General features: G+C 42.8%; 1 protein-coding gene and 1 long non-coding RNA gene across 2 annotated transcripts in view; one reads left to right on the top strand and one right to left on the bottom strand.

Annotated features, from left to right (window-relative positions):
- LOC127476813 (uncharacterized) overlaps positions 1-20,298 on the top strand; it is a 121,212-nt gene that overhangs the window by 65,395 nt on the left and 35,519 nt on the right. The window lies entirely within an intron of this gene.
- ANXA8L1 (annexin A8 like 1) lies at positions 1,580-15,053 on the bottom strand. Its single transcript, XM_051800168.1, has 13 exons — positions 14,989-15,053; positions 14,831-14,877; positions 10,814-10,904; positions 10,462-10,556; positions 9,218-9,331; positions 8,304-8,394; positions 7,629-7,708; positions 6,946-7,005; positions 6,287-6,380; positions 4,494-4,589; positions 4,182-4,240; positions 3,209-3,331; positions 1,580-1,898 (listed from the first exon to the last, which is right to left on the bottom strand). The coding sequence occupies exons 2-13, from the start codon at positions 14,849-14,851 to the stop codon at positions 1,842-1,844; spliced, it is 981 nt and encodes a 326-aa protein (XP_051656128.1). The 5' UTR covers positions 14,852-14,877; positions 14,989-15,053; the 3' UTR covers positions 1,580-1,841.

Below are 20,298 nucleotides of genomic sequence, written 5' to 3'. Positions count from 1 at the left end.
AGATGGAGGTGTAAGCACGGCTTTCCCTGCCTCCCCTCCTCCTCCCGACCCTGGCATGCCTCTCGTGGAAACCAGCGCCCGAACCCGCTCAAAAAACTAAACAAGCAAATAAGAAAAAAAAAAAAAAACAAAACCAATCCAAAACAAAACACACACACACAAAAAAAAAAAAAAAAAAAAACAACAAACAACTCCCCCCAAACTCAAACAACAAACAAACAAAAGGAAAACAAATAAAACCCAAACCCCAAACCAAACAAATGACAAAAAAAAAAAAAAAACCACACACAAAAACCACCCAAACAAACAAAAAAACCCCCAACCCCCTCCAACCTAATAACAAACAAACAAACAAAAACAACAACAACAAAAAAATCCCACACCACAACCCCCCTGCAAAAAAGAAACCCAAAACCAGGGAAGGCTGATCATCGGTATCAACTAGAACAAGTGACTGAATCAAGTGGGGCCTTTGGCCAGCAGAAGGGACGTGCAATTCCCCGTCCTTTGGTGCCTGTAGCTGGCCCATATCCCTCAAAAACTGAGAGAAGAACCCCTACCTTGAAGCTCAGTTAAGAGACCTGTCTCCAACTGATTTTAGTCCAGGTGAGGAATTGGGATATCACTGAAAACACAAGCACTTAAAGGGGCAGGGATTGAAACCTCCTTTTCTTTGTGTTCACCAGAAGTGTGCAGATACCCTGAGCCCAGGTCCCAGGTCTGTGGCCTGGACTCCTTAAAACCTTTTAACTCACCACTCTGACTGCACTGGTTCCTGTTAATTTGAGCAGCGCAAGCAAGTTATTACCCCATGGCCAATAAATTCATCCACTTGATTGGAAAAGCTCCTTTCCTGAACACAATGCCTTTTGGTAATTACACATTTAAATGATTTGCTCTAAGTGTGGAGAATCAGTGGTCAAAGCAGACCCGAGCTTCTCAAACCATTTTATCCTGTTCTCTCTGTATCACTGTCCACACATTTGGGGCCTCACTCAGCAAGTGGTGGGTGCAGTCATGGAGGTTGGAGGCAACTTCTGAGGGAGTGTATGGACATCTGAGGAGTTACTGTGAAACTAGGAGCAGAAACAAGTCTGCTCCCAAGGGCAGGATATACTATATTCACTATAAACAAATCATCTACTCCAATTCTGATTCCTCCATGGTCTGACATTGATGTCAAGCCCTGAACTTGCTGATCTTCCTCAACAGACAAGCAAGAAGGAAATCAGGCACACAGCTTTCAACTTTCACATGCTTACAGCCAGCTTGGCTCTGCCATTCACTGCTCCTTGGGGAGACCCTACTGAAGTTATGCAGAGAAGGCTGCTAAACCAACCCCTGTGGCATTCTGACTCATGCCCTAAAGCCTCGTTAATATCAGGGACTCCTTCCAGACCCACCCTGCTAGCATCAAACGGGCCGCACTCTACCAGCTTATCCTAGTGAAGTTAGCAAGGCTTCAGGACAGCCCAAGCTTTGTAGAATTGTTCAGACTTGTGAAACAACTGTAGAGGGTTTAAAAGAACCTTTACTTTCTCTTCAAAGCATCATACTTCACAAAGAATTAAAACAGAAGGGAAATTACAATGAACAAAATGGAAACAAAAAAATTAACGTTCCCCCTTGTGTTTGAAAAACTATAGGGGAAGTCGATAGCATTTAATGTATAATAAGCATCCACAACCTTCAGAAAGCTTTGGAAATCTTGACTATTAATTTGATCCTCTTTTTCTCCCCACTTGGATCAATGAAAATATTTTCTACATGTACATTTTCAAGACCCTTGTTCGCTGTTAATTTTCTCTGTATCCTTTTCAACATCCTCCTCCTAAAGTTTGTCAGTCACTGCCACAGAGATTCATCAAGGCTGTCTTGTAATCACCACTGGTATCATCCTGACAGGAGAAAAAATTAAAAAATAGGTGAGCATGGAAGTTCCTCTATATGCTCCAAGTGCTGACTTAGTCAGTCTGTGGAATATGCCCACACAGGAAAAGGATTTTGGAAAGAGCAAGCCAGACTTTAGCAGAGTTGCTGCCAACTGACACACCATCAAAAGTGAATGGAGAAATGAGGCCTGTAGCTGCCACCTGAAATAACATTTATCAAGTCTAATTCTTTCCTTTGGAATGCAGGTGAGCAATTGGTCAGGGTTCTGTCCTGCAGAGCAGCACCAAGTCAGCACAAATGAGAGCAATCAAGCCAGCTGTGTTCAGATTTTATATCCCTGGATATTTGTGTACCATCTCTTCCCTACAGGAAGGGAAAGGGTACTAGAGTTAGCCCTGACACATGGTATTTTTTAAAAAGCCAAAACCAGGGTCATTTTTATCTAGAAGCACACACAAAATATTCACTAGATAAAAAAAATTTGCTCCCTTTGAATGTTTTGTCATGACAGGTGTAAAGCAGTTCCACTTCTCAGAAGGAATGAGACAGATCCTTGAAGACCGATCATTAATCAACATGACAGACTCTGACAGTGTCAATTACAGGAAAGGGCCTTCATTACAGAACCATTACTTCCCATGGGGACTACTAAGGGTAGGGCTTCTGTGCCATTTGCACAGGGGGAGAGGAATGTCCCAGCGTCCTTAGGACAAACGGTAAAAACCAGCATTTCAGCCCTGAGAGGGGAGGCACATTCAAATGCTACAATAAGCTTTGACAAGGTTCAGTTTCTAAACCTGTCTCATCACAGTATATACCAGGTTTTAACCTGGGGTAAAGTCAGCTAAAAAATCCCAAACAACAGCAACAACAAGAAAAAAAAAAAAAGGAAACAAAAAGAAAAACCCCCAGCACTGTTTTGACTTATATGGTACCGGCTTGAGGTAGTTAAGGATAGCAGAGAGAGAAAAGAAAATGGCACAGAAGTGTGGGATAGGTGTAACAATTTAGATTCATCTAGAAGATCAGACAGTGCATGGATACAAAGTCTGGTCCATGAAAAACCTGGCACAGTCTGTTCTTGGGTTTGCTTTGTCCAAGTCACTTGTAGAGCATACAGTCTGACAACCTGACTCACCTTTCAAGTATATATGTCTCTGAAGGGGATGATAGTTAATAGCCCTAATGAAGGAGAGCCATGATCACAGCCGAAATGACATTGTTACTGCAAACAACCATGGAAAAATCCCACAGTGCTAGACAGGTTAGGAATACATGTAATGGCTAAGAATCATCATATCAAGATTCTGCTTACCAAAATCATACTGGAGAGAGACTTTCCTGCAATACGCTGGAATTCAGGCTTTATAAGATTCAGGTCAACTTCACTTCGAGAAACAATCACCCTTATAAGAGTTCCATCATCTGTGCCAGCCCCCTGGAATAGCAGATAGATCAGTCTGTGATGTTACTGGGTGTTCAAGGGATAAGCTGTGCAAACTGGTTCAGGACAGGAGGAGTCAGCTTTTGAACATCATTTGTCCTGCAGAACATCTGCATCCCTTTCTGGAGGGCCAACCCTCACACCTGTCCCAGGGGCCACCATCACCACCACATGCCCACCACGGAAGTGTGCTACAAGTTCTGCTTATGTCAAATGCAAAAGCAAACACGCTACAGAGTCAGAAATTGGCACTGAATACACATTGTGTAGCATCATCCATGCAATGTTTGGCTTCAACCAATATTGTTTAATCACTCACAGGAAAATTAAGATCACATCTATAAACAAAACAAATCAGTTATCTCAGCTCTCCAAAAAGTTGGGAGAGCTGACGTCTTTTACATATCAGTTAAGCGTTACAGGGGCACAATCTGCAAATGCCTTATGTGTCCCCATTTAGAACTCTCATTTTATACTGCCCTTGAGAGAATTGCTTCCTAAAGAGAAAATACTGTGTTCCAGTCTATTAACATGGAATGCAAAGCTTCACCATAATCAACCCCCTAGAAAAGCTTCTTCCAGAGGTTTTGTCTGCGTTCCAGGAAGTGGGATTGGGCTTCTTGCAGACTCTTAAACCAGAAAAACCAGACTCCCTTGGTATCTCAAGCTTAAAGGGTACTTTTCTACCGAAAGTTTTTGAAAGAATTCTGCTACTTTTTGCAAGAATTGCACAAAACTTGCTGCATTTCACCAAAACTTTGGCTCTTCTGGTTTGAGCTGGTGGAAGCCAGGTTACAAGTTAAGTCCAATATGAAAACAAGTGTGTTACACTGAAGAGCCTTACCTTTAAAGCATGGTACAGCCTCTCTGCAAAGTAGCAACGGATGTTCCTGGTGCATTTCACTAGACATACAAAAAGGTTCAGTAAGAATCAATGGTAATTCCAGTCCAGGGCAGCAGGTGATTCAGACACAGATTCAACATCCTTTCCATTAATTCAGTGTGCTCCAGAAATCTGAGTTTATCTTACCCAAGAGGCACCCTTTACTACCTGCCAGACGCCTTTATAAAGTAGATTCACCTCATAACAGTCAACTACTGCAGGAGAAAAGGCAGCAGATTCAGACAAAGCAAAGGGAAACATCATCACTCTTACCAATAGCCAGCATGGCATCCTCAAGTGAACCATGAGTTTCACTCTTGATAGAGTCTTCTATGCTCTTACCAGCCAGTTTCTGGTATTCTTCAAACACTGTTTGAAACACAAAGAACTTCAATTTTTTACCAAGGAACCTCTGAGGCATTTTGTGCCCAATATTTGCAGGCACTGCCTGTGTGGTTATATGAACACACAGATCCTGCTAAAGCAATGGTCACATTTGCACCAGCAGGAGGCTTTAGTCAACATCAGAAATAAGGTACAAAAATGGATGGCAATATTCACAAAACCCAAACCATTCCTGATTCTTAATTTCTTGCCTTCATTTGAAAATGTAATTTCAGTCATCTTAAGTTCATTTGGAAATCTGACCCTTCACTGCTGTCTTTAAACACAGAAATGAAGCAGAATACAGAAGGTGAGGCACACCTTTGGTCTTGTGGTTGGTGATGTCATTAGCTTCAAGAGCCAAAATAAAATCAACTTTAATCTAGGACTATGCTGCTCATGGCCCATGGACTTTAAAATGATGACCACACATTTTGGGAAAACTTACTATTTCAACCACAATTTAAAAAAAAAACTGAGAAAAGATAAGCAAAACACAGGTGCATATTCCAAGATATTTGACTTCCCACATTAACAAAAGCTCAGGAACAGAGTCACTTTTCACCTTACACACTTTGTATACTCCAGGGTTCAGAAACATAGATATCTGTTTTTATTCCTAGCTTTCAGACTAACAGAGAAGGAAAACTTCTATATAATACAATGGACATCTTAATAAACTTTGCTCAGCATCCAAGACCATCAACACTCAAGACACTTTGAGGAAAGGGAGTACAGAATAGATAGATGGATACAAACTTCTCAACTCAGGCCCACTGTATTAAAAAAAAAAAAAAAGGCTGCAACAATTACACGCAGGTTTTAAAGACAATCAGCTCCAGGCTGCCATAGCACAGAGGAAATTGCCTGGTGCCACGGTAGGTTTCAAAGATTGGTTGCATTATGACAACAACTAGATGAATTTTGCTTTTTAAAGGCAGACACAGACAAAGACTCTAGAGGCCCCTTTTTTTTTGTGTGTTTATTTTTAAGTGACCTTGGGAGATTGAATTTGAAACACAAGGGGGAGCTGGCTTCCAGGGCATAGAAACAGCCTCAGAAGACCTCAGCTTGAAAAAGTTCAGGCATGCTTAATTTATCACCAGCTACATTTATCAGTTTAGGTCCAGCTGATTTACATAGTACTTGATATGCTGAGATTAAGTCAACATAACAAAATCTGTTATGCCTCAAAAGTCTTGAGATGACAAGGTCGGGTCTCTGCTGCATGGATAGTGAGGAGCTGAGGTTTCTCTTAGCTGGAAAAGGGTTAGTGTCTTCCCTCCCAGCAGACCTTGATGCCTTTTTTAGTGATTTTTTTTTCCCCCACAAAGGAACCACATTCAAGGGGTCATTTGTTTGTCCACCACATGCTCCTTGGTTAGAAAGGGACTCACTCACTCACTTCTTGGGTTTATAAAAACAACTATACCAACCATCCTGTTATCAGCACTGTATAACGGACTCCTAGATAAGCCACTTGATTTTCAGCAGAACTAAGTCTTCATAATCTTTCATAGAAGCTGCTAGCAGCTTTTGGTTACTGAATGACTAAGGATTAGAAAATAGACTCAGGTACTTATTTCTGACCACCCATCTCTTCCACCTATAGCCCTGTCTCTTCTTTTTGGCTAGAGTGATTTCTCATTCCAGAGCTTGGGAGTGTGGGCTTTGCTCCATACCTTTCAGTAAGTGTGTGGCACTCCTTTTGCACAAGATGGTGATGAACTGTATCTCATCAGTGCCCCGTATCTTCTCTCCAGCAGCATAGAGAGTCTGTAATTTAACACACAATTATTAGTGAGATGTTCTGTGTGTGCAGCTGGTAAAGGAACAGAGTTTGTCTGAAGGCATCACTAGGGTAAAGGGGTTTGAAGCAACTTAAAACACCATGTGAACTAGGGTCTTCTAGAATGGTTGATTATGAAAACCTTTGACTGTCTTCTAGACAAACTGGAGCAGCTGCTATCTCCATCCTTTCCATCCCTCCTGCAGCAACTGGAGCAGCCAACAATACTCTGGAGGTTTCTTCCCTTTTATTTCCTCTTCCACTCTACTATATCCATACACTTCACATATCAAAAGCAGCTGAGCACAAGCCCAGGTCTCATCACTCCTCTTTGGAATGGCAAAGCTCAGCAGTGCAGGCAAAACTGAGGAACCCCAAGTTGCTTACTTGAAGATCACCCCACCCCACACTATTGGGAGTCCAACCCTCTGATAACCAGGACTCTGTTGCCCACTGAAGCACTCTGAATTTCAGGAAGGTGGGGATGCAGACATATCTGAGGCATATCTGGCATATCTGCAGGCATATCTGATCACAGGCATTTGAGAGTACCTCTGCATCCTGGAGAGCCAGGGCTGTGTCCACATAGAGAGTGGCATTGTCTCTCTCACCCTGTGAGAAGAAAAAAGAAAGGTAACCATTTTGCTTCAAAGATTTTTCCATCAATAAGGATCACAGCATCTGTTCTGGGCAAAGATCAATTATCCTTCTCAGCTATCTATTATTGCAGAGTGCTCAAGCAGTAATGCTTCAGACAGCACAAGTGCTAACTCCTTCTCTGAAAGGCACTGAAATCGGTCATGAAGTGGAGTAAAAAAAATTCCTCAGTTATTCTCCTGCTAGGCAGAAAAATTGAGAAAATGTGATAGAGTAAATGCATCCAAATATACTCAACATCAAAGGCACAGACCCTAGAAAAGTGGTGAATCATAGTGGAGGGCCACTGTTTTCTAAGACCCTTGTAGAGTGCAGTGGCTTTACACATACAGAAAAGTGAGGTGTCTCCCTGCAGCAGAGCTGGCTCTAAGATTCCATCTCTTATTGCTGCTAAAGGATGGAGAGTTCCCTGCTTCAGTACATGGAAGCTGAAACAGATCCACTCCAAGTGACATGGTTGTCTCTGCAGTTTATCTGGTGATCATGACTGTACTGGCTTTTCTATTGCATGTCTTCTCAGAAAAGGAGGAGAAAAATGTGATGATCTTTATACCCTCATTTCTCTTTTCTAGCATTACCTGAAGAAGGCAAACCAGAATCTGTTCTAAGTAGCCACTTGTTTCCGATTTTATATCTTCTTCCAGATCAGAACCATATTCTATCCAAAGGAAAGAGAAGGACAAGGGAAGGATTTGTTATTTGGGTGGTATACTCAAGATATTACCAGTAACCGAAGGACGATGGTCATAAAGGTAATTAGGGAACAAAATAGGGCTGAGACCACACCCTCAGTGATACCCAGGCTGGCGCTTGCATCCAGCTGAGTCACTAGCTCCCCTGATGCCCAAGGAATAAACCCAGAGCCAATGTTAGAGGTATAGTTGAAGGGATCAAAGAGATCAAATATTTACAAATACATATTTAATAAAATCCCATCTATTTAATGGGGAGAAGCAGTCAAGTGCACAGCTCTAGTTTTGCTTGTGTTCTGACAATAGCCCTTGTGGTCGAACTGAGCCAAATCTGTGGTTTGCTGACCCTCTGCTGTAGCTGGATGAAGACCTAGAAAGGGATTTTCAAATTATCTCAGCACAGCCATGTTCTATTTGCCAGGCTGAAAACAAAGTTAGGTTCCACCTTCTGGCTTTTAAAAAAGCCATTTTCCTGCTGACAGTGCTAGCTGGTAACACCATTAGTGCTGTGCAATCAGGCTCATTGCTCTGACCACAGAAATCTGAGCCCCAGGCACCTACCTTCTTTGTAAGCCTTGATTATCTCTTTGATCTGTGCTTTAGTCCGAGATGCCAAGATCTCTATGATAACACCTTCACTGGTTCCCACACCCTTTAATAGAAAACACAGTGGAGAAATAAAGGTGGAGAAAAGGATCTAGTCATGGAGTGTGATTTATTGCTAGGAAAGTATGGTCAAGGGAGGCGTTGGATAGCAGCAGTGTCAGGCTGTGTGCTGAGCTGTAAGAAACTGTCATGATGAAAGCTGGAGACAGAAAGCACATTTGATTTGAACACGATTTCTTTTACTGAAGTGCCTAATTTGTCAAGGATGATTTTATGTAACCCCACACTTCTGCAATGCATTTCTGGAGTCAGATCTTTGACAACAGACAGCATTAGAGGGATTTGGGGAGACCAATGCTTGGCTAGACAGTCATCTTTGGACCACTTTAATAGACCACTCTGCATCTGAAACATGTAAAGATACAGTACCAATAGGTAGGATCCCAGCTAACCCCAGCCTGGCCCTTGCACCACCACTCCTTAATTTCTTTAAGGTTTCATGGCTCTGGTGGGGCATCAGGGCAGCAGCTTTGTGTGTGAATTTAGAATCAGAGAATATTCTGAGTTGGAAGGGACCCCCAAGGATCTTCAAGTCCAACTCTTCAGTGAATGGCTCCTCCAGGGACTGAACCCACAACCGTGGGGTTGTGGCAACAGCAAAACCATGAGACATACAAGTACAGAAATTCTTTTATAGCCATAACCACAATATGCATTAATAATACAATTAACTATTTCTCAAAGGCTACTGCTAATAACAAACTTAACGTAACAGTCCACTTATTACTAATTACATTAATAAGCACAATTACAGGAATTTAGCACTGCATTTGTGCTATTACGTAAATATCAGCATGCAATTTGCTTACCTTCATGGCATCATACAGCTCCTTGGCATCATACTTGAATGGGGGGTACATGAGAGCTACCATGAGCCTCTCAAAGTTGCCACTCAGTTCAGACTTCAGACTTTCAATCAGATCCTGTTAAATATGCATCACATAGTTACATAAACAGCTTCACAGGATCTTTTTACTGCCCATGCTGTTTCCATCCCCATGGCCTAAGTAATGAAGCTGAATGACAGTATTGTGTTGATAGTTCATTAAAAAAGGTCCTGGGACTGAAATGGCACCTAACTGCAAAATGAGATTTGTTTAGGTGCTTCCGCATTCCCTGTTTCCTCAATACTTAAGCTTTTCCCAGGTAGTAAATCATCCTGCTGCAAATCTTTCTCCATCCTGCTCTAGTTAGTGAGCAGATTAGGCAGCTGAAGGCCTTGAATTGAACACAGGTGTAGCTTCAGGGAAAGCTGATTCCCAAAGCCTGAACATAAACTTGCACCTGGGACATTTGCAGAATCAGGCATGAAGTTTGCTTGAAGAAACACTTCAAGTTTTCCTTTCACTACAGTGCAGGTTTTTCGAGGGTATGACTGTCTTTGTTTTAGTGGGATGCAAGCATTCTATTTATACATTGTTCCATATTTGCCACTCCCATATTTGTTTCCTTTTCTGGGGCTCTTGCATGGCAGTTCTGTTTCCAGCAAAGGGTCATTGGAGGCTCCAGAGTAGGGCTGGTAGCACAGCTGGCTTGTGGAAAAGTTTTCCCATTAAAAGTAAGATTTTTATCAAAGAAACAAAGAGAGCCACAGGAAAACATGGTTGTCAATAACCAAGATTTTTTTCATGTTCAGAATTTCCAAACAACTATAATTAAATAAGTCTTTAAATTGAACTTTCTGTGACACTTAAAAAGGCCTGAAACCAAACCAATATTTTACTCAAAATATCACTTAAAAAATATCAATTTTTGGTACAGCTTCAAAAACAATAAAAAGCTACATTCTAAGTTGAAACTGATTTTTAAAAAGTGTTTCTTGTCAAAATGCATTTTACAAAAAAATTTAAGTCTTTGGGAGAAAACCAAGTTTTTCTGATCAAAAATTAATTTCCCACATTCATCCCAGGCCTTATAAATAGATATTCGTCTAGTTATTTGCAGAAGACCTGCGTATTGTTTGCATCATGCTTGCAGGATGAACTGTACACCCATTTACTACATCCTGGCTGCAGTAAAACAGTGATTGAATATGGCTTTGCTTTGGCAGAACCTTTCCAAACTGTGCTTTGAAGGATTTGGCAATCTCTTGACGCTGTATATTGCTCCTCTTGGTTAGGACATCAATTATAGCTTGTTCATCAGTCCCTGTGGAGAGCAACAATAAGTCATAAACAAAGGTCACAGAATAAGCTGAGACTAGTCCAAAATCCCAGTTTGAATATTCAGATAACTCTGCCTAGTTCATTGCCTTCATGTAGAAATTTAAGTACATACTAAGGAAACTTTAATTTTTCACATTAAAAAAAGTTATATCTCCGTACGCAAATTTCCTAAGGAATGGCTTTCAACTTAGCAAGTATAAGCAAAAGTAGAATTTACATATGTGGTTGGAGTCAACTCACCAAGCCCTTTCATGGCCTTGTACAAAGTCTGGGCATCAGGTGCAGCATCAAAACGTAAAGCACCTGCCACAGACTTGCCCTCTTCTTCACTCTGAAAGAAGAAAAATACAGGACTTTTCACTGCTGTATTTCATCAGCTGAAGAAAAAGCATTTGAAAAGTACAATAATGCCATTTGTTGCCTACACATGGGGAAGTCCCAGAAAATAGGAGAGCCTGTTTCAAAGTTTCTCAGCAGAGCAAAAAGAGAACACAAGTTTCTCTCCAAAGAGAACACAAGTTTCCTGTCTCCACCTGTCTGTACCAGCCTTTGGCTCCCGGCAGAAACATGAAAGGCAAAGCATGGCTGACGCTGCTGCAAGAGTCAGCAGGCAGTCTGGCAGTCTGGCAGAAAAACCTCAGACTGTGATAGATTGGACTTTCCTGTTCACCCCTTAAATACAGTGCTTCACAGCATGTATGCTATAGCATCATACTGCATTTCCCAGTGGGTTGGTGCAGGGTAGTTTTTAGGTAGTTTTTTGATTTCCTGGAATAGTCTTGCTCTCACAAGCCATTTTTCTAAGTAGCTGCTGCTGCACTTCTGCACAGCTGGTTCCAGGAAGGAAGCATCTCCACTGGAAGGATTTGGGCTAAGAGACTACTTTGAAGGAAGAGATACATCCAGAGGAGTGCAGGTTTGAGTTCTTTGCTGTACCAAGGGCCAAGAATCCCCCTGACAGACCCCTAAGGTGCCAATAGTGCCAGAGTTCCAGGGCAGAAAGACACACTGAGATTTATTTCAGTCACCACAAGGTAAGCAAGGCAATCAACCAAAACTCAGGCATAAAAGCTTTGATTTAACATAGCTTTTAGTCAAGGGACTGGCTTGGATATAGTGTCACATCTCTAACAAGCTGGTCCTATCAACAGGAGAGTATGTGGGTGGATAGGCATGAAGAGTCATAATCACTTTATTCCAATAAGACAGTTTTCTCTTTCTTAGCAGCAAAGATATTTAAGTTGGAAACAACTATATTCTCATAAATTTACTTTCAAAGATTGTGTTAATACTGAATTAATGGTATCAGTATGACCTGCTGGATTTTTCAATGGGGGTGACTTCCTGGCCAGAAAAAAATCAGAGCTCACAGACCAGAATGTCCTACCTGACTTGCATAATATGGACCACCAAGTGCCACCCACCAGCCTCCATTTGCTGTGATGCAAATACCCTCTGCTCTTATTTCCTGTGAGAGAGTATCAGTAGATACAGCTGGCACATGTTTGCTTGGTGGCCCCTTTGCCAGCCAAGCTCCAGGAGCAGTGACAAGGGACCAAGAGGCAATGATGAGTATTGAGAGAGGCAGTATGTTCATCAGTCAGCAAGACTTGGAGAAGTTTGCTTTACAGCCAGCACAGACTCCTGCAATACCACACCTTGTCCCAGCAGAAAGAGCAGCTGTGAAGCAGATGGTGTCAACAGGAAACTTCTCAACAGATGAAGCTTTGAATTCAAATAATCACTGAACAGCAAGTTTAAGGCTGTGGTGAAGCTGTCACTGCAGAAAAAGCAGTGACACACTAGGTAGTATTGCCATCTCCAACTGTTTGTCACTGGCTGAGGTGTCTGGCTGAGCTGGCAGGTGTACCTTTTGTAGCCCTCTGCTAAGACAGCCAGCACCATCACAGCTTTCTGGGAAAGCAGGTTGTACCCATCCCATGTGATTTTGCTCTGAAAAAGATGGTCAACCCTCTCTAGCTGCATGCAAGCAACATGTGAAAAAAACCCCCCAACATTCTGGACGCATGCCTGGTGACTCAGTCAAAGGGGGAGTGCAAAGCTGAGCTTTCATTTGGAGGCAGTGGAAACAAATTAAACAATGATCTCTTTTGGTACTAATTCCAATAAACAGTTACGGCCCTTCCTGGCTCAAGTAGCACACTCATGACTCACTCATACACCTCATTCTCCATGTACATAATTGTTGCAGCACAGGTACAACCACATCAACTTTTCAGAGAAACCCTGTTCAGTTTGGTCTTGTTTCCCGGTTGAATTGATCCTTCTACTACCTAACCGAAACTATTCAAGGCATTTGTGTCACTCTTGATGTGAATCTGAATAATTGGCACGAAAGCAGTAGAATCAGTGTACCTGACAACTGATGCTCTGAAAAGTTTTACCTCTAAATGAAAGGAAGGATTAAAAGCTTTACTACCAAAATATCTTCAAAACTAAACAATAGTTTATTGAAAAGCTGGAATTTGGGGACAGGCAGGATTACATTTTGGGTTTTTCTCAGTAGCAAGTTTCTCAGAAAGTTTCACACTTTTTCATTCTTTTTTTTGCCTTTGAACTGTATTTTTTATGACGGGTTTAGAAAAGCAAAACAATTTTCCCCCATCCTTCCTTGGGCCTCTCATTTTCTTTTCATGCCTCCACCCCCTACAACACCAACTAGCAAGAGATCACTGGAGTTTTCAGGGGCTTTTCTCTTTCTTTTCTCATTCTAAGTTTAGAAATTATTTCCAACTTGGAGTAGTGGGGAACAGATCATCAGAAAGGGAAAAATTAAAGTGAGAGCTACTCTAAGCTTTGGAAATGCATCTATTTGATTATACTAAACTTCCAAAAGGAAAGAGCAAGGCAGAGAGAACTCAGCAGAAAGGAAGACTACAACTTTAATCTTTTTGGGGGGGGGGAAATATTTTGAGATTATGAAAGTTTGCTATCTGAATCCTACTGAGGGAAAGTAGGAATTAGTTTGGCAATCTCTGTTCCACAAGGTATTTTGGGTTTAGTTTGTTTTTTTTCTTCCGGTCCTTGCCCCTCAGTTGCAAAATTGTAACTGAGAACCTGAAAAGTTGGTCACGTCCATGCAGAGTAGTTTCTTCCTCCCTGATGGCTGCATTGCATTGGAGGCAATATAATACACTAAAACAGCTCTCCTATGATTCCCAGGTACTTTTGCTGGCATGTGGCAGGGAGGCCCCTCACCCCCTGCTCAGCCACCACCAGCACTACCCCAGCTGGGAGAGGAGCAGCAGCACTGGAGCCTCGGTGCAGGTTTACCCTTTGCACAGGCTGCTTAAACATGAAGCTGTCTTCACAACAAGAAGTGAGGGAACTCTGGGACAAATCCTTCAACAAACAAGCCAAAAGCATTCCAGAGAAAGCCTGTGCACTACTGGCAGAGGTGCTGGGCAGGGGTTGGAACAGTAAAAGAAGACTTCTCTACCAGTACTCCTCCACTGCATGTCTCCAGCAGGTCTCTTCTAGGCTTTGGCTTATAGTTATCTGGAGATGAAATCTGGGGGTAAAACCTGGCCTCCCACAGAGGCTAATGGGAGAGCTGCCATGGATGGCAGCAGAACTGGGCACATCACCAGAGCTACCTGCTGCCTGGCTGGAGCTCGACCCTGGAGGCTGCCTCGGCACACCCCACGAGCATCTCCCATCCTGCCAATTCCTCTCAAAGCCACAAGAGTTTACAAGAGAACATACATAGCATTTCTGGCTCCTAGCAAACAAACAGGGTATTCAAGGACACGTTGTTGCAATATTAAAGACCTACCCAAGAAAGACATTATGGCTTGACTATATCTTTCTCTGTGACCACAGCCTGCCAGCACAACAGGGGACCAAAATGGGGACAGACCAGTGCCCTGAACTCACACTTGGCCACAAGAGAAGGGAGCAGACAAGGAGCCCTCAGCTTGCAGACCTCAACTGTGTAACTTTGCTCTTCCGTGGTACCATCTCCCCGTGCACACAGGCACACAAACACCCCCCTGCACCACTCTCAACTGAAGGGTCAGGCAGAGTCTACTCCTCTTCTTATAGCCAGCAATCATGTTAACACCTTCATTCATCAGTGTTTTTGAAATGCTGAATGCTACTGTGCAGCTAGAAGAACAGTAAACAGGTCTTGCTGATTTTTAAAGGAAACTTTTCATTCCCACACAGTGACTGATACAACTTATAAGTTAACTTATTATAGTGTCAAAAAAGGGTGTCAGTATATCCTCTACTTACCCAGGCCTTCCACCACGCCATTGCAGCCTCAGTAGTGATACCTGGGTCTGTTGATGAAGAAAACCACACATATCATACCTCATAGTTAGGGAATCTGAGATTTGAAGGGAGGCATAGGGAGAAGAGGAAGAAGCAAAAGTTCTTTTCAATAAACTTACCACAAGAAAAATGGAATAACTGTACTCCTCTGGAGGCTTGTTCCCTCCGGAAGCCACAGAATGTAACTGACCTCTCTGTGTTAGGCACACGCAGGTATAAAGCATCCTTATCTACAAATTCCACAGGGCAACACCCTCAGACATGGCTCAACCTGTTTTTCACATATGAGCTCACAGGGAGAGATCAAGTTGCTTAATAAACGAGGCTTCCCTTGTGAGGAGCCCTACGTTCAACCTTGTTGACTCATTGTAATGTTTCCACTGCTTCTCCCAACATACACCCTTCCCTGCTAACATTTTGGCCTCTGGCACAGACACAACATGCAAATTACAACTAGGTAATTTCTCAGTTTAAAACTCCACTGAGGCTAGGTGAACTCTGTTACAATAGAATAAGCCATTCATTATTACCAACTCTTGCTGTCTCTACCAATCTGGAACACTGCAAAATGGAACTCTAGAAACTTAAACTCTCCTCTACCTCCCTTCCTTAAAAACCTTAACCACCCCCCCAAACAACCACAGAGAATCCAAAACAAACAAACAACACACCCAGCCACACTCCACACCATCCATGTCCCACACCTTAGAGTGAAACTCAGTAAAATATCAGATTGTACAGAGACTTAGGAGGTTCCCCCATCCTACACCTAGACTTTCACAATATCAGTCACAAACCATCTCTAGGGTAGCATAGGACCGGCATATCTAAGGCTAAAAACTTTCAGTAGTGCCTCAGCAAAGTGGTCATAGAGCTTGCACCATCTGCTGTGACATGTTAGGGCTTAGGAACTGAGTGTGAAAGTTTTCTTTTTTTTAAAAAGAAAAAAACCCCAAAACCCCAAACAGCTGAATAGCTCTAAGCACTTTAATTTGGAGAAATGTTTCTGTGAAATCATCTGAAATATCTTATGGTTGTAACAATATTTTCCTGTCTAGACTTTAGTCAGAATCCACCCATGCCAGCATTTATTTATTTACTTTCACTGGGAAGCTACCCTGATGGAAACATTCCCAGTAACTATATCTTAACCCTTGCTATGTAGGAGCTTTGTGCCCTCCCACATTTACAGACACACATGGGATGCTGGGTAAACACCAAGCTATGGGCCTCTCTTATTTCCTTTGCATACACTGCTATTTCACTTAGAAAGGTCTCTGATGGCCTGGGAAGTTGCCCTGGCTATTCCCAAGAGAATGAGCTATGCCAGCTGCTGCTGCCTCCAACACATCCATCATATGGTGAGGGCAAGTTGTGAAGGAGACATTTCCCTTGGTATAACAAGCATGCTGCTGGGTCTGCATTGGCTTTGTTTCTAGCCATGTTTGAGAGGCAGGTTGATCAACAGTACACAGCAAGGAGAGCTCATGAGCGGTCCTTCAGTCGTCCTCCTCCTGGGAGTAAGGTGCCTTCACAAGTAGGGTGCATTTACTTTTGCTGGATCCCAATATTTGCTGCCCTTTTCCTTGGGTTGGGATTTAATTTGGTTAGCTTGCCATGGAGATAAGCTTTCTTGAGGACTCCGAGGATAAAGAAGCCCTTCTAAACAGAAAGTCACAGAGTTAAAGCAAACAGCCATAGGTCACAGAGGAGAGCAAAGACCAAACCAGACAGAAAATAAGAAAAAGTCCAAGTGGCCATTCTTGCCATCATGAACTACAAAGGATATGAAGGGACACACCAGGAGATTTTAATGCATAGAAACACTAGCCAGGTTTTAAGAAATCGGTCTCTTGCCCCAGAAGCTTGCACTCTTACTGTGCAAACTACACTAGTTTCATCCTACAGATTTTAAGCCACAATATAAACAAGCCCAGAGACCATGCACTATCTTCTGCTACTCTTTTTTTTGTTTATTTTCTTCTTCCTTTTCGTCCTGCTTAAATGGATACAAGCAGCTGAATGCCCTCATAATTCTTAAGAGCAAATGCCTTTCCATCAGTTCACCGTCACCTGAAATCAGATCTCTGAATGGGAGAGCTGTGTAAATTTGCCAGCAAACCAATCCAAACAAAGTTATTGTCTGTTTATAAATGAGGTGCGAGCTGGGTGGGGAAAAGGGTCAGATGGTGAAGGCAGCACTTTTGAGCAAGAAGAGTATCTGTAATGCAAAAATAAAGTTGCTAAAGCCTAAAAAACCCTGTACTTACCTACCTGGCAGCTCACTACTCACCCTGCCCTTTCAGCTCGCTACTCACCCTGCCCTTTCCTCTTGTGCTTTTGAACCATGTTTCACAGTGAAAATGACCCCAAAAAAGGTTTATTTCCATTTGAAAATCAATAGCACAGCTTAATTTTCCTAGTTTCCTTTCCTCACTACAGCAAGCAGCTATGAGCCAAGTATCATAAGAGAAAATTCACATCTGTATGTTGTGGGGGATGTTCAATCACAGAAGAAGCAATAGAGTAAAAACTCAGGGCTTGATTCCCCTCAGCATCTGGGTAGCTCAGGAGGTCGAGCCCCGGTGACAGCGGGTACAGCCAGTGTTGTGGGGACTCCACCCAGAGGTTTGCAAAGGTTAGTGAAGGGTGCATTGTCTTTGCTTTTAGGATCACCTTTGCTGCCCGGAGTCTGTCTGCTGTGGGTGGGAGTGAGGGCGAGGCACTAACACAGAGACAGCAGAGCACATCCCTTTGGCTTGCACTGCCTCTGCACTGCTGCTGACTCTGGCTGAGCATTTTTCTGCTCATTCCTTTCTCAGGTTAGTACTGGTGCCAAGGAATTCCTCCCAGTCGCCCTAACAACCGTTCCCCACACAAAGCAGGCAATTGCTGTACTTGTTTAACCCCAAAGGCCAATAAGGAAAGCACCTTCTGAGTCAAAATGGTCGAAGGCAGCTCCCTTGGGTCTGATGGGACATGACAGATGCCAGGAGTTCTCAGCAGAGAGTGGTAGGCAGCACTTGGGAAGTCTTTGGATACTTGCCTGTGAAGTATTTTGTGTATGTACCTACCTCCCTCTGTGGGGATTGGGTTTTTGTATACTCCTTGATGGAGTAAGTACAGGTGTATGTATACAATTAAACACAGTTCTTCTGCTTGAAATTACCTGTGATAGAGACAGACTCACACAGAGCAATCTAAGAACTAAAAAAGAGAAAAATTTTCTCACATCCCTGAATGTGTATGAGTCCAGCTGCTTGTAGCCAGGCAGCAACATACCCTTTACTGCTTGCATTAACTGGCATGGCCAGCCTGTCTTGGTAAGATACTATTTTCTCCAGCTTTTACATGCGTACTAGTAGGGAGAAGACATAAATTACTTGTACTTACAGTAGAAAAATAGCAGGTTTGTTACACTGCCTGCAAGGTGTACAGTGTAGTGTCCAGCCTTCTTGACCAGCTAAGGTATATACCAATATCATTATGACAGGGTCATGAGGCACAACTCACATACTACGTAGCTCAGAGAGAAGCCTTTGGTTAGGCACAGGAGACAATCACAACTCTTCAGAAATCCTACTGTTCTGCTGAGGGCTGGGGTAGGCTGGACACAGCTGGGACGAGGGACCACCAACACCTGATGCCATCCTTTGTAGCCCCTAGTGGCTTGCTTCACTCTGCAGCAGGAATTGAACCAGCAGCTCCTCTCACAGGCTCACTCTGATGCTGGTCTTGCAGTACTGTCCCGAAGCAGCAGCTACATCTGGATGACTGAAGATCCACACAGAGTTCAAGGATTGTGGAGTAATCTGTACCGAAGGTTAAAAACCAAGAGAATATGGTGTCACGTCTGATTTTCTGGTAAAATTAAAGGTAATACTTACTAGTGCTTCAGGGAACATCCAGCTTTGGCATTGGCTCCTCGTCTGCTTGTATATCTCATTTTGATTGCATTTAGTGTTCTTTTTCATGTTCTTCTCCACAACTGGTTTGCCCTGAGATTTGAAGTGGCCATATTCCAGCCTAGAGCTGGCTACACTGAAGACAGTATCCTCGAGAACACTCTGTGAGATGCTACTAGTTAAACTAGTCTAGCAATGATGGCTTATAATTGCTCAGTGGCACAGTCTGGGAGCACTGCATAGTAGTACTGTGTCTTGGTGCTAGTACCAAGGGCCTAAAGCACTTCAGATCATGGCCCTGTTGAGTCTGAAGAAGTTTGAGTCTGACAATGTTTTATGACATTGTCATCAGAAGAAACAGGTGTGTTCAACTGATACACTAGGAAGAACATTTCCATGAGGTGTAGATACTTCTCTGTGTTCCTCTGTCACCTGTAAAAACAGTGGAAAGTCCCCCAGTCATTTCTGTCTGAGCTGAGCCAGATGCATGGCTTTTTGGTTGATTTTGGTTCTCTTCCCCTTGCTGCAGAATTGCAGTGACACCACTGAAGTCAGTGTGGTCATACAGTTACATCAGCAACACTGCAACTGGTATCCAGATCTCTCTTGGTGGACATAGAAGAGGCATCTCAAAATCTCGACAAAGTTAAAAAAAGGCAAAGAGACATAAAGTATTGCTTCCCTCTCTTGGGACTATAGCATTCAGTCTCTATTCAAGAACCTATGAGTTTCATCACATAAGCAGATTGGGAACATATAACATAAGCATTCACTTGCACTGTTGGGCAGGAGCAAGGCTTTGATAACCTGTCCATTCAAGGTATGGAGAGGTTGCTGAACCAGATCTGACAACAGTGTGGACACATACATCCTCCCCTCACCCAGATGCCAGCTGCTAGGACCTGTTGAAAAATTCACAGCTACTGGGAATGTGTGAGGGGGAATTGTTTGGGTTTGCATTTTACTGTGTGCTTACACGATGGCTGTTCCTTCCTAAGATAAACCAACTTATTTCATAAATTGTTTTTGTAGTAACAAGAACAGAAAAGAGGGCAAATAATCTTATAACAGAGAAGACTTTTTTATTATAAAGGACCTAAAAATAGCAATACCACTGCTGAAACAGCCATCTCTGCTTAAACTGAGGGCTGTGGTCTAGCTGTGTTAGTTGAAAATCTTCCAAGTGTTGAAAGTTTTTCTTAGGGACCTCTTCCAGATATTGGTGGGTGATCTAAAACCAGCCCTTCTGCAATACTGAGATGATTAGAGTCCACTGAGTCAAACCAGAGAGGATGTGTTCAGGGTCATGGAGAGAGCAAGCAATCAAAACAACCTCTCCCAAGAGTCAGCCTCACAGGACCACACCGTCTCAGTTGCAGAATGGCACCAAGTATTCATTCATGTCTCAATGGACCACCTTGTGTCCCAAACTGTGGGTTATTTCCAGTGCCAAATTTTGTCAAAAAGGTGATAAATGAGGGCAGAACATTTCAGACAAGGAATCATCATCAGCTCACAGTTAAG

The sequence above is a fragment of the Manacus candei genome, unplaced genomic scaffold (assembly GCF_025592945.1).
Source record: "Manacus candei isolate 608988 ecotype Guabito, Panama unplaced genomic scaffold, ASM2559294v1 h1tg000050l, whole genome shotgun sequence".
NCBI lineage: Eukaryota > Metazoa > Chordata > Aves > Passeriformes > Pipridae > Manacus > Manacus candei.
Note: the sequence above shows the minus strand (reverse complement) of the source record. Positions and strands in the feature narration are given on the sequence as shown.

Bases quoted from the DNA above. Each gene is read 5' to 3' on its own strand.
- ANXA8L1 (XM_051800168.1), bottom strand. From the start codon at position 14,851: ATGGCGTGGTGGAAGGCCTGG. The intron at 10,905-14,830 runs GTAAGTAGAGGA...TTCTTCTTTCAG, and splicing joins TGGCGTGGTGGAAGGCCTGG to AGTGAAGAAGAGGGCAAGTC. The intron at 10,557-10,813 runs GTGAGTTGACTC...TGCTCTCCACAG, and splicing joins CAAGGCCATGAAAGGGCTTG to GGACTGATGAACAAGCTATA.